At 49.3% G+C, this 13,878-nt stretch overlaps 2 protein-coding genes across 13 annotated transcripts in view; one reads left to right on the top strand and one right to left on the bottom strand.

The window, feature by feature from the left end:
• The window catches only part of ATP6V1E2 (ATPase H+ transporting V1 subunit E2), a 140,749-nt gene extending 128,505 nt beyond the window's left edge, over window positions 1-12,244 (bottom strand). For 4 of the 12 annotated variants that reach the window (XM_036872436.1, XM_036872437.1, XM_036872434.1 and 1 more), the window contains exons 1-2: window positions 11,625-11,760; window positions 10,696-10,771 (exon numbers count right to left, since the gene is read on the bottom strand). The gene's annotated coding sequence lies outside the window, so the exon portion shown is untranslated. Of the gene's footprint in view, window positions 1-786; window positions 885-1,195; window positions 1,504-10,695; window positions 10,772-11,624 lie in introns of all 12 variants that reach the window. The other 8 variants (XR_005022330.1, XR_005022328.1, XR_005022329.1 and 5 more) reach the window with 5 other exon arrangements.
• The window catches only part of RHOQ (ras homolog family member Q), a 38,042-nt gene continuing 36,075 nt past the window's right edge, over window positions 11,912-13,878 (top strand). The window contains exons 1-2 of the mRNA XM_036872442.1: window positions 11,912-12,387; window positions 12,939-12,997. Coding sequence (XP_036728337.1) covers window positions 12,246-12,387; window positions 12,939-12,997 — 201 coding nt within the window. The 5' untranslated portion in view covers window positions 11,912-12,245. The remainder of the gene's footprint in view (window positions 12,388-12,938; window positions 12,998-13,878) is intronic.

The raw sequence follows: 13,878 nt of genomic DNA, 5'->3' as shown, positions 1-13,878 counted from the left end.
GCCTGCGAGCCGCAACTAAGTAGCCCACCTGCTGCAACTAAGGAGCCCATGTGCCACAACTAAGGAGCCAGTGAGCCGCAACTAAGGAGCCCATGAGCCGCAACTAAGGAGCCCATGAGCCACAACTAAGGAGCCCACCGGCCTCAACTAAGGAACACACATGCCGCAACTAAGGAGCACACATGCCACAACTAAGGAGCCCGAGAGTCACAACTAAGGAGCCCACCTGCCGCAACCAAATAAATAAATTAATTAATTATTTATAAATAAATAAATAAACGTGGGAAGGGGGCATTCCCTTTTCTGTCTTTCAACAAATATTTGTTGAACATCTACCATGTGCCAGGCACTGTGTAGGCACTGGAGATAGAGAACAAGCAGACACCAGCCCACCTCCCAAGCCTACGACGTCATGAAGGAGATGAACAGGTAAACAGGAAATCACACTACAGTGTGATCTGTTAGGAATCAGCAGTTCCAAGAAAGCTAAGCAAATGAAGGGATCCAATCCCTGAAACCCCCTCCCAAGCTCACCATGGGCTTTTATAATGAACTGCTCTGCAACCAGGTAGACCATGTAGTGGGTGGTTTGAGACACACCGTTAGTGACCACACATGTTTTAACTGGAGGCAGGTCAGCTGGAAAAGGTTAGCAAGTAGACAGTACTCATGAAGGAGGATTTATCCAAATAGGCAAGAATCGATCAAGCTGTGATGGATACCTGACTTGAAGCAATGCCTTGGGGTTTCCAGAGAGGACTTTGGTTCAGAAATATGGAAAGGTACCTGACCCAACATGGGATGGGATAAAAGCCAGGAGAGTACACAGGCTGTGTGGCCGCAGGCTTCAGCTGAAGGAGTCGTCCTCTGAGCAAGGGGTCAAGCTGGGAGGGAGAAGTACAGATGGGCACTGAAGAATAAACAATTCTGAGAAGCAGGAAGAGAGAGTGAGATCGTCTAGACAGGGAGAACACTGTGGGCAGAGACACCGTGCTGGGAATGTGTAGGAGGTCTGAGTGCAGAGAACAGATTGGTGTGGCAGCAGCAGACAGGCCTGCAGTGGCAGTGGGAGTGAGTGATGTCTAGAAAGACGGAGTTCAACTGGGGAAGGTTTGAAATGTCAGACTGAGAGCTGGGACGTTAGGCTAAGGAGCCCTATCAAAGGCTTCTCAGTAGGGATGTAACTTGGCCATACCTGGGTTTAGAAAGATTAGCCTGGTGGTGGTAGAGGCAGGAGAGCCTGGCTGTAAGTAAATCCCAGGTCGAGACTGCATGGATGAGGGCTTGGACATGAACACGAGATGGAAGGAGATGTGGTACAAGAGCCGGCAGGTTTGATGACTCAGGGACCGGCCCTGGCAGCACCTGCTGCAGCTCCACCCACAGGGCTGAGCAGCTCAGCTCAGCTCAGCGTGAAGATGTGGGAAAGCGGGTGTGATGCACCCTGCTCCCTCCGGAGCCAGCTGGGGGGAGAGAAAGCAGCAGCCAGAGAGTTCACGTGGTCTGAAAGTAAAAGGAGACACCCAGAGCGGAAATCAGAGAAGTGTCCACAAAGCTTTATCTCTGCTTCAATTGCTGATAACTAAGGGGCCACATACAGTTTTAATCTAAGAACTCCATCCCAGTGGCAAAGCAGGCTTTGGTTGGGGTTGGAGAAAGCTAATGCCCACTAGAGCCAGGCAGGGTCAGAAACATTTCTCCCCAAATAATTTACATTAAGAATTCACAACTTAGGGCTTCCCTGGTGGCACAGTGGTTAAGAATCCACCTGCCAGGGCAGGGGACACGGGTTTGATCCTTGGTCCAGGAAGATCTCACATGCCGCGGAGCAACTAAGCCCGTGCGCCACAGCTACTGAGCTTGTGCTCTAGAGCCCGCGAGCCACAATTACTGAGCCCACGTGCCACAACTACTGAAGCCCGCGCGCCTAGAGCCTGTGCTCCGCAACAAGAGGCCACTGCAATGAGAAGCCCGCGCACTGCAATGAAGAGTAGCCCCCGCTCGCCACAATTAGAGAAAGGCCGCACGCAGCAACGAAGACCCAACGCAGCCAAAAAAAATAAATAAAATAAACAAATTTATATATATAAAAAAAAGAATTCACAACTTGATTTCTCCTTTTCAAACATCTGCAGGAAGGTTACTTCAAAGGAGTCAAGTTCCCCCCAAGAGCAATTTGCCACAAAATGCATAGCTAAAGGTTTTCAGTGGTGGTTCCCCCCACATGCAAAAAAAAGGCCCTTCTGTTTCATCCCTGCCTAAAGGGCCCAGGCTTCTGCTGCCTTTTGGAAATGGGGACTTGAGGGGCACAAGATCTGATATTTTAGAGAAGCCGGAAATCCCATTTGAAAAGTAAAATCCATTTATCTTTTTTCTTTGTCTTATTGTGATAAAATATACGTAAGTTTTTTATCAGTTTAACCACTATGTTCAGTGTCATTAAATATATTCACATTGTTGTGCAATGGACATCTCCAGAACTCTGTACCCATCAAACACTAACCCCCATTCCCTCCTCCCCCTAGTCCCTGGCAACCACCATGCTACTTTGTGTCTATGAATTTGATAATTCTACGAACCTCATATAGGTGGAATCATTTAATATTTGTCCTTTGTGACTGACTTATTTCGCTTGGCATAATGTCTTCAAGATTCATCCATGTCATGGCACTTGTCAGAATTTCCTTCCTTTATAAGGCTGAATAACATTCCATTGTATGTACATATCACATTTTGTTCAGTCATCAATGGACATTTGGGTTGCTTCCACCTTTCGGCTATTGTGAATAACATTCCTCTGAATGTGGGTGTACAAATATCTGTTCAAGTCTCTGCTTTCAATTCTTTGGGGTACTTACCTAGAAGTGGAATTGCTGGATCATATGGCAATGCTGTTTACTTTTTTGAGGAAACTGCCATACCATTTTCCCCAGTGGCTGCACCATTTTATAATCTCACCAGCAATGCAACAAGGGTTCCAATTTCTTCACATCCTCACCAATTTTTGTTATTTTCTGGTTTCTTGATAACAGCTTTCCTAATGGGTGTGAGGTGGTACTCATTATAGTTTCGATTTGCATTTTCCTAATGATTAGTGATGTTGAACATCTTTTCATATGCTTATTGGGCATTTACATATTTTCTTTGGAGAAATGTCTATTCAGGCCTTTTGCCCATTTTAAAAATCAGGTTGTTTTTGTTGTTTAGTTGTAGGAGTTCTTACAACTTTGTGGTCCTGAGCACTCAACTCCAGCTGCCAGCCAGGTAGCCACTCAGCAGAGCCCCTAGAGCAGGGTTTTTCAAAGTGTGGGCCGTGAAACCAAATGGAATAGAAAACCCAGAGTTCATTACAGGTAGTAAGTTTAAGTGTTGTTCTGTCAAACTTTTGTTAAATATATGATATATACGTACATACGTATTCTGGTTCACAATGAAAATGTATGGGTTACTGTGATTTGCCGTACAAAACATCTGGAAAACACTGACTTCAAGTGAATCCACCCTCCTTAGAAAACAACCATCGTTACTGAACTGAGTAACGTACTGAGCCTGTGCCCTAGAGTCCATGAGCCACAACTACTGAGCCCGCGTGCCACAACTACTGAGCCCGCATACCACAATGGCGCCTAGAGCCTGTGCTCCGCAACAAGAGAAACCACCCTAATGAGAAGCCCACACACAGCAATGAAGACCCAACGCAGCCAAAAATAAAAATTAATTAATTAATTTTTTAAAAATTATTTCACTATCATTGTAAAGGGGATGACAGTTAGTCCTGCCCCAATGACATCTGCTGGAAATTCCTATCTTTAACTGAAGGTCTCAGGAATGCGGAGTTTAGGATACAGCTATGGTGTTTTTTGTTTTGTTTTATTCCATTAGTCTTTTTTTCTTTAGTTTGGATATTGCTATGTCTTCAATGTCACAGGTACTTTCTTCTACAGTGTCCAGTCAGCTGTTAAGCTCAGTCAGTGAATTTTTCATTTCACGTATTGTATTCTTAAACTCTAGAAGTTCGATTTGGTTCCTTTTTTTTAAATTTATTTATTTTTGGCTGCATTGGGTCTACGTTGCTGCGTACGGGCTTTCTCTAGTTGTGGCGAGCGAGGGCTACACTTCGTTGGGTTGTGCGGGCTTCTCATTGTGGTGGCTTCTCTTGTGTCCCCTGCATTGGCAGGCAGATTCTTAACCACTGCACCACCAGGGAAGCCCTTGGTTCCTTTTTATATCTTCCATTTCCTTCCTCCCCATGTTCACATTTTCCTTTAAATCTTTGGGTTTATTTCTAATTCCTTTTTAAGTGTTTGCCTGCTAATTCCATTACCTCTGTCATTTCTGGGTTTGCTTCTATTGACTGATTTTTCTGGTTACAGTTCTCTATTCTTTACATATCTAGTGATTCTTGACCTTCTGAAATTTATGTTGTTTAATGTCTTTATTTTGTTGTTGTCCTTAAAAAAATGATGAAATTTGTTTTGCTCAGCAGTTACCATAATAGTGGATAAACTCGTTCTATACGAGGCTTGGGGGTCTAGAATTGCTTTTACTTTAGGGCTAATTTAGCCCTTATACTAACGCATAACCCTTCTGGAGTTTCTACTGATTTCTCTGGACACTCAATAGGTCTCTTCACATTGGCTGGTTGAAACTCAAACATCCCCCAGCCCTGTGTGAGCCCTGGGAACCAATCAGCTCATGTTCCCTGGCAGTTCTTTGCCTACGATGGTGGAGTTTCACTCTATGCGTGAGCAACTTAGTATCAAAAACAGACTCAAGAGGACACTCCCTCCTCTCTGGTACTCAGCCTTGAAAAGTCTCCTCAGCTATCTCCTCAGCTGTCTCTTCGACTCAGCAAGACCACCATGGTCAACTTTGGTTCCCCCTTACTGTGCTGCAATTCAGAAAGTACTTCCAGCAGAAAGGGTAATAGTAGAGCTTGCCTCATTTGTTCCTTTCTTTCAGGAATCACAGTCCTGTGCTATGTTCAATATCTGAAAACAGTGATTTCATATATTTTGTGCACGTTTTGAATTGCTTACATTAGGAAGGTATATAGGTTGAACATGTCCCTGCAAAATTCATATGTTGGAACCTAATACCCAAAGTAATGGTCTTAGTAGGGGCCTTCGAGAGGTGAGTAGGTCATGAGGGTAGAGCCCTCATGAGTGGGATTAGCGCCCTTATAAAAGAGGCCCAACAGAGTCCCTTTGCCCCTTCTGCCATGTCTGCAACCCAGAAGAGGGCCCTCCCCAACCATGCTGGTACCCTGATCCTGGATTTCCATCCCCCAGAACTATGAAAAATAAGTTTCTGTTGTTTATTAGCTACCCAGTGTGTGGCATTTTGTTATAGCAACCCGAATGGACTAAGACAGATGTAGGTCTGGTAGAAGTGGGAATCTCTGCTCCCACTGCATGAAGCACATTCAACATAGTGATCCATTCCTCCAACCTCTTCTCAAGAGGCTGCGGTGCAAGGAACAGAAGCTATCAGTGGCTAACTGAACAGAAAAGGAACCTCCAAGGATCATGCATAGCACACAAGATAGTGGGCAGGCTAGAAAAGCTGCTCAAGACTGTCTTCACAGGAACCACGCCCAACACACACCTCAGGACCTGCTCTGATGAGAAAAATACTTCTGGTATCATTGCTGCCACCAAATTCTAGATAGTCAGTGTGTACAGCAGTCACTTCTGCACCAGGAACTCAGTTACACCACAACCAACACCACCACCCACCTTATGTACCACTTCCTGTGTTTAGTACTGAGTTGTGTACCCAACACTAAAGCTGCAACCTCCAGAAAGTGTGCCCTGTATTTAACTCTAGTCACTTCAGCTCTTGAGTCTGACAATGAAAGCAGGAGTCTGTAACTTTCGGCTTCCATAAGGGGTGATCTTTTCTTCCTACCACGACTTACAAAGTGGAAGATTTCCCAAATTCAAAATGTGCTTATAATACTCAGTGACCACAACATCCACTATGCAAGAACAATCATAAATGAGTCTTGGATAGTTTTCTGGCACTCTTAGTACTGAAGCCTGGAATAAAATCATTAATTTCATTTCTGGAAGAGGGATCTATGATCCAGCCTCCTTTGGACCTTTTAAGAGGTGGTCACTCCCAGATCATATGAGTATTCTGCACCAGCAACCTCTAAAGAAGCGTCCTTTTCATGATTCAGCAATGGTGGCAATGCCATCAGTTATAATGACTGGTCTCCTGACCTAGGCTGCAGCAAAAGATAGTTAGAAATGAAGATCGGAAAACATTATTAAAGATGCTTGAGCCCAAATTCTCAGAGGCTGGTGTTTACTTCTGAGTTCCTGGTATGTAATGAACTGGAAAAAAGAGATCTAGATGCATTCTAGAAACATAACTAGAAATGAAAAACAAGTGAGCCAGATTTATTGGATTTTTTTATCATTCTGATCATTAGGAACCATTGACCTTTAAGAAATTGCTGCAGTGTTTAAGCCATTAGTATCTTAGCTAAAAAATTGTGCAAAGTATATTACATCTGAGCCCTAAGAGAAAAGGATGCAGATGGGAGGTTTTAGTGGCGGGAAGGAAAAGAGGAATAGGCATGGCACATAGCATGATGCTATGAAGGTGGGACAGGTGGAGTCTGGGAAGCAAGAAAGCCCTGGGGAATGAAGAGTCTGCAGTCTGAAAAGAGAAAAGAAGCTTAACTGAAGAGCAGAGGGGACGGGGTAAAAGGATGATAACCACTTTACCTCCTTACCAGTAACTCTAAGAAGGAAATTTCAAGGGGGGAAAGTGTACCTACTATCAGCCAAGAATTAGGGATTCACACCAAGCATGGATTCATGTACTGACAAACCAACTGACTGAAATTTGAAACAAATCATAGATTTGACTTAGATCCTTCTCACTTCCTTCTTCCCTTGAAATCTGCTTTTCCTAAAGTTCTTTATTTCTAGTATAGCTTGGGGAGGCCTAGAAACTTTGACTGGTGGGCAACAATCCAGATGTAATAGATATTGCTGGTTGCCTCCCCAGCATATATTCCCCCCATGCCTACCGCCCGCTGTGCAGGAACCACAGAATCTAAGTGGGATTAAAATCCTGGCCTTGGGGTGGGCCCTGATAGGCCTAATCAGGATAGTCCCAATCCCTTGTCACAGTGATGGTTTCAGGGATGGCCAGTAGCCCAGGCCTAAGGCAACGAGCATCTGACATTCTGCTGGCCACCATGATGAACTCAGCTAATCTGATCAGAGGAAGTCCAAGACTTATGTGTAATCAGTGAGTCAAGAGAAGCTCTTTCTCCTCCTGGGCAGTGTGGTGTACAGGTGGTAATGCCTGGACCTGGCACAACCATTTTGTTTTCAAGAGAGAAAGCAACCTAAGTAGGAAGTTGGCCCAAAGAGTAGAGAAAAACTGAGAGAAGTACAGAAAAAAATAGAACCAGAGTTTTGATCAAGCCATGCCCAAACCTTGAGCTACTTCTGTATGCTTCAGTCAAAGAAGTCCATATACTCCCTTTGCTGTTGAAGCCAGTTTGGGTTGACTTTCCTACTACTTGCAACCCAAAGCATCATGACACCAAATGATCCACTGGAATCCAGTTTTCCATTTTGGGGGTAAATGTGAGGGAACACAAACAAAATGACAGACACTTAATGTCCTTCTGGAGATCTACTCTCAGCTTGATTGAGGCAGTTGGTCTCATAGTTAGGCACCAAGAGGAGATGGGAAAGTTTTTAAAAATAAGGAAGAAGGGCTTCCCTGGCGGCACAGTGGTTGAGAATCTGCCTGCCAACGCAGGGGACACGGGTTCGAGCCCTGGTCTGGGAGGATCCCACATGCCGCGGAGCAACTAGACCCGTGAGCCACAACTACTGAGCCTGCGCGTCTGGAGCCTGTGCTCCGCAACAAGAGAGGCCACGACAGTGAGAGGCCCGCGCACCGCAATGAGGAGTGGCGCCCGCTCTCTGCAACTAGGGAGAGCCCTCGCACAGAAACAGAGACCCAACACAGCCAAAAATAATAAATAAATAAATAAATAAATAAATAAATAAATAATTTTTAAAAAAAAAAGTAAGGAAGAAAACTAAAATAAGGAGGATAAAAACAGAGGAGATTACAAAGGAATAGAGAGAAGGAATACATCAATGGAATCATACGTCAATGGATAACACCTCAGAGTTATCCCAGCCCTTCCCCATGCTGTGTTACCAAGACCTGTGGACTTGGTCATCTAAATATCCTGCTAGGGACTTCCCTGGTGGTGCAGTGGTTAAGAATCCACCTGCCAGTGCAGGGGACACGGGTTCGAGCCCTGGTCCGGGAAGATCTCACATGCCACGGAGCAACTAAGCCTGTGTGCCACAACTACTGAGCCTGCGCTCTACAGCCTGTGAGCCACAACTACTGAGCCCACGTGCCACAACTACTGAAGCCCACGTGCCACAACTACTGAAGCCCACGTGCCTAGAGCCCATGCTCCACAACAAAAGAAGCCACTGCAATGAGAAGCCTGCACACCACAACGAAGAGTAGCTCCCACTCACCACAACTAGAGAAAGCCCACGCACAGCAACAAAGACCCAATGCAGCGAAAAATTAATTAATTAAAATATCCTGCTACTCATGGCCTCCTCTTCATTTTCACAGCCATGCCTGGTTCAGACCTTCGTGACCTCTCTCACTTTCTCTGCCTTCACTCTCGTCCCCTCTAAATCCATGTTCTAACACCACTCCCAGAATGATCTTCTCAAAAGACAGCTCTAAACTTTGATTTCCTACTGAAAAACTTTTAATGCCTCCTTCATGTGGAACATGGGAAGTAGCATGAGCTCAGAAGACTGATCATTTTGAAAGCTAGCTATGCCACTTACCAGCTACAAGACTTTGGGCAAATTTCTGAATTTCTCTGCACATCATCTATCTCAACTGTAGTGATAATACTAACATAGCAAAGATTCCTTTGGTTACCAGTGACAGAAAACCAACCCACACCCACTAGGCAAAAAGGGAGGGGGGACTTGTTAAATCAAGTGACTAACTGAAGACCAGTAGTACAACAGGGTCCCAGGGATAACCAGAAATAGGAACTCACGAATATCCTGTGAGTCCCTTCCATTCTTCAAGGTTCTGGTGGAGCCCTGCATGCCCGGGTGGGGCCCTGCATGCCCTTAACGTGGCTTCCAGAGGCCCATGGCCTGGCAGCATCACACAGTTCTCAATTACATACAAATCAGTTCCCCTGCACCACTAATCCTGCGCTCTGTCCACCTACATGGCTCACCATTCCCAAGAAGTTGTGTGCTGTTCCTTCTTGCTGGGGGGCAGGGCTGTCTTTCCCAGGCATTCTTATCTTACTCCTATTGGCCTCTTAAACCCCAAGCCAATGACACCCTTCTGCAAATCCTTCCTCAGCACATGTAGAGCTAGGTACTAACAGCCTCCCTGCACTTCCCGAAGACTGTTCTTTATCCTCTGCCACAGCACTGACCACATTATATAGTAATTATTTGTTGAGATCTGTTTGGTCCTTCCAGCTAACCCATCATTGGGCTGACCTGGGCATCCAGGATAATTCTCCAGTCTCCCTCCTACTCTACATTCAACTAGTGGAATCAGTCCAGAGCTCAAAGTACTCCTGGCAGTCAGTCTTGGCTTTTCTATGTGCCAAAGGGATGAGGTCACCATCATCAATGAAGTCACCACTGCATGATTCATCTGACATCAGTTCCGCACTTGGAGTGTTCTGATATTCCCAGAGCTTCTCCCAAAGCATCCAGAACCTGGAGTCCCTTCCATTTTTCAAGGTTCTAGAGCTAATCCTCCAGCTCTCTGGATCCCAGGTAAATATCTGCCTCACTGAAAAGCAGCATGAGAACTGAGAGGCTGGAGTCCTCAGTGGGGGAAGCCTCCATCCTCCAGTCCTGGGACAGACCTCATTATCCCTCAAAAAGGCCATCCCCATGTCTCTAGCAACTGCTTCTCCCCTGGCCCAAAGCTTTTACCAGGATCTCTCAGGACACATTGTGAAGAGCCCTAGCATTCTCAAAGGTGAGCCCTGATCTCACCCTTATGGATGAGCTCACATTTATAGATGAGAAAGCTGAGGTCCCGAGAACAGAAGTGGCATGCTCAAGGTCACACTGCTAAGTACTGTCAGAGCCAGAACCAAATGCCCTCTCTAGGCTGAGTGCATCCGGTAGCTCCTTAACCTCTCCTGATAGACCCTCCTTTCAGAATTCCAGTCCCAGCAAATGCTGTCTGAAGAAGCAGTCCTGTAGGCAAAGGGGGCAAGTCCTCCTTTCTTCCCCTCTAGAAGGAAGTGGCAGAGACTAGTCTTGAACCAAGATCTGACTTCAAGGCACTGAACTGCCTTCCTTAACCTGTCATTCAGTACATAAAAAATATCTTCCAGATTCACTGCATAACCTAAAGCAGCTGGCAATGTAAATACCCACACTCAGACACAAATGGAGGGGTCTGGTGAGACGTCCAGTGGGACTCCACAAGGAACTTCCAAGAATCCAGGAAGTCTTGCAGGACAGTGGAAATCAGATTTGGGGTTTGAGAGTTGAGGCCTGGGAAGTGTGGCGTGAGGACATTAACTGAGCATTTCCCAAAGTGTGTTCCAAGTCCTTGAATGCTGGAATTAGCTGGAAGCCTTTGAGATAACCACTTCACCTCTCTGCGTCTCAATTTGCTTACCTGCAACCTCAGGGAGATCTAAGGGAGGTGGTCCAGTTGACCTCTGCGGTGCCTCTCAAGACAGCATTTTCTGATCCTGTGAATTGACGAAAGGAAGCGATTTATCTCCTGTCAGCAAGGGGAGGGAGGGTGTGGTGTCAACGTGCAGAGTATCCTCTGCCCCCCCCCCCAGGGCCTAAAGTTAGAACCAGCACTGTTGGCGAGTGAACGAGACCTGGCCTGACGGGCGTTTCCAAGCATCGCCCAGGCAGGAGGGCAGGGGTTGTTGCCTGGATAACAGGCCACGTCTCAGAGCTCTAGAGTGTATCACTCCTCAGGGATCACAACCTAACACCTTCGAGGGACACTGGGACTGTAAAGGGGCCTCAGAGAATGTCGCCTCTAGGGGGAGCACAGGTACACCCGCCGCATCCAGAGTCGCAGAGTCTCCTTTTTTTGGCTGGTGCAGGAGTGCGTCAGTGGTTCAAGATGCTGTAACTCCCTTAGACACCAGTTTCGTAGTAAATGACTCAAGCTCTGCCGTGAACAGCATGGGGTGGTGGGGATGGTGGGAGGCGGGACGGAGCAGTAAGCCAGGAGTCCCTACTTTCCAGCTCAGGGACCACCGCCACCCCTCCCCCATCACCCCGTGCGCCTTAAAAAAAAATTTTTTTTTAACTCTCTTGCCCTTTCTTCCTTCCCGATTTCTAGTTCTGTTGTGCACTTAGAGGCCGACAGAATGGATACTGCCTTCCGGGTGGAGTTTAAATATACGTGAATAATTTTTCATGACTATTGCGTCATAAGAGTCGTCGCGGTTCCCCAAGAGGCCTCCACGTCTTCTCCCAGCATCGGAGCCTGTGGACGCTTCTGGGCGCTGCGCGCACTTTCGCGAGGAGCCCTCGGCTCCTCGCGAGCGCTGGTCGCTCGGCCCCCTCCCCCAGTCTCACCTTCCTCCCCGTCGCTCCTCCTCGGCTCCTCCTCCTCGCCCCCTCCCCACAGCCCTCGCGGGGAGTCAAGCTAGGGTGAGCCGGCAGGGCCGAGTGGCGGCCGCGGGCGGGGCGTGGGGCGCGGGAGCCGGCAGGCGGGCGGGCGGGGGCGCAGAGCCGGCAGCCCGCAATCCGGGGAGTCGCCTGGGCCCGCCCTCCTCCGGGGCCGAGCGGGGAGGGGGCCCGGGCCGGCGCTGGGCGGGGAGAGCCGCCTGGCCCCTCCCCTCCGCCGCCCTCCCCAAAGTTGCTGTCTCCCCCGGGGCTGGCCAGTCTTATGATCCAGCGGATCCTCTTGGGGAGGCCGGGCCGGGGAGAGGGCGCGGGCGCCGAGCGGCTGGGGCAGCGGGCGGGCGCGGCGACCGGGGCCCGGGCGGGGATCCGGGCAGCGACCGAGGCGGCGGCAGCGCCCCGGGCCCGCCGCCCCCTCCCCTCGGGCGGGGGGAGCCGCTGCATGGGGCCGGGGGGTCGGCCCTGCTGCACTGAGCGGCGGCGGCGGCGGACCCCCCAGGCGGGCTGGGGCTGAGCCCGGGGCCGGGGCGGGGGCTCCGGGGGGACCATGCCCGGAGGCCGGCCGGCCGCAGCATGGCTCACGGGCCCGGCGCGCTGATGCTCAAGTGCGTGGTGGTCGGCGACGGGGCGGTGGGCAAGACGTGCCTACTCATGAGCTATGCCAACGACGCCTTCCCGGAGGAGTACGTGCCCACCGTCTTCGACCACTACGCAGGTAAGCCTCGGAAGTGCTGACTAAGGGGCCGCTCCCCGGGCCGGGAACTTTGGAGCAACTTTGGCTGAGCCCCCTCACCGCCTCCCCTGCGCGCGCTCCCCACCCCCTCCCCCGCCGCGCCCTCCGCCGGGCGCCCGGCCCCACCCCCAGGCTTTCCCTCTGGCAGCCCCTAGCCTGCCGGACTCAGCCCTCTTCCCACCCCCAACTCCGGTGCCCCGTCCTGGCGCCCCGCATTTCCCATCCCCCTCGGCGCCCGGGGCCGACCTCCTTGACCTTCCTACAGCCGCCTACCCTATTGCCCCAATCCCCGAGGGGGAAACGTGGCTACGGGACTTGGGAGAAAGGAGTGGGCAGCTGGGGGCCACATCGCCCCGGCCTCACGCCACTTCACAGTGAGCCGGGCACAAGGGAAAACGGGTGGCATCTTCCTGGGAGCTCCCGCTTGCCTCCAGCTGGGTTAGGAGGGAAGGGTCCTGGTGGGGAACGAAACTGCCCCAGAGCCTAGATGATTGTGAGCTTCTCTCCCCGCCCCCACTTCTCTGCCCTTGCAGTCAGCGTCACCGTAGGGGGCAAGCAGTACCTCCTGGGACTCTATGACACAGCCGGACAGGTGAGTGTCTTGGCCCCTGGCCGCACCCCCCGCCCTTTCCCCAATTCAGGGTGTCTATGAAGGGCCTTTGGAAACTGACGTGTCTAGGAGGGAGGGTGTGTCTGCAAGGGTCCCTCTGGATCAAGTATTTCTTTTTTCAAGTCACATTAGGAAAAGGAAAAAAAAAAAACCTCAGCAACAAACCCAGACCAGCCTACCCCATGTGAACCCCTGGGCTGAAAGTTTCTGCCTGTGTGTGCCTTCTGTCTGGTGCCTGGTGTGTGGGTCCCAACTCCTGTTGCAAAGTGGCAGTGGCCAATCCTGAAGCGCTCTTATTTTTAGTTGCCGATGACCAGGTCTCCCCTCACAGCCTTTGTCTGGTCCCTCATTGGTGAGTGGTCTGCCTGCCCGAGGAGCCTGATTGGTGGGAAATGGCATCATCTAATATGATGGGAAGGCATTTGGTCCTGGTTATGTTTATTACAACATCATTGCACTCTGGGACTCCAGTCCCTGAAAACGTAATTTGTGGTATTACCAGAGGACCACAGGGAAAAAAGAAAAGAAACAACAACCATCCAGCCACTCCCAGGGGCAGGGAGGGGAAGGAGGGGTTAGGAGTTCAGTGTGAATCTTGGAGGAAGAGCTTTTTTTTGTTGTTCCCTAGGAAGGCCAGGTGACTTTGTCTGGGTTTTCTTTGGTAGAGATTATTGTGCAGAAAGAAAATGCACCCTCCGACCATTATTTGCAAATTAGAGGTGGTTTCTGAAGGATTAAGGTCTCCTCTCTTTCTCTGTCCCAGCTCCACCCTCTTCCCAAGCCCACTTTTGCTGTGGGCCTAAGATGATTTGTTTGATGAAGTTTTGCAAAATCCAGCCCTGTGATTAGACCTGAAAATTTGG

The sequence above is a fragment of the Balaenoptera musculus genome, chromosome 13 (genome assembly GCF_009873245.2).
Source record: "Balaenoptera musculus isolate JJ_BM4_2016_0621 chromosome 13, mBalMus1.pri.v3, whole genome shotgun sequence".
NCBI classification, from domain to species: Eukaryota; Metazoa; Chordata; class Mammalia; order Artiodactyla; family Balaenopteridae; genus Balaenoptera; species Balaenoptera musculus.
This window is presented reverse-complemented; position numbering and strand designations above follow the sequence as displayed.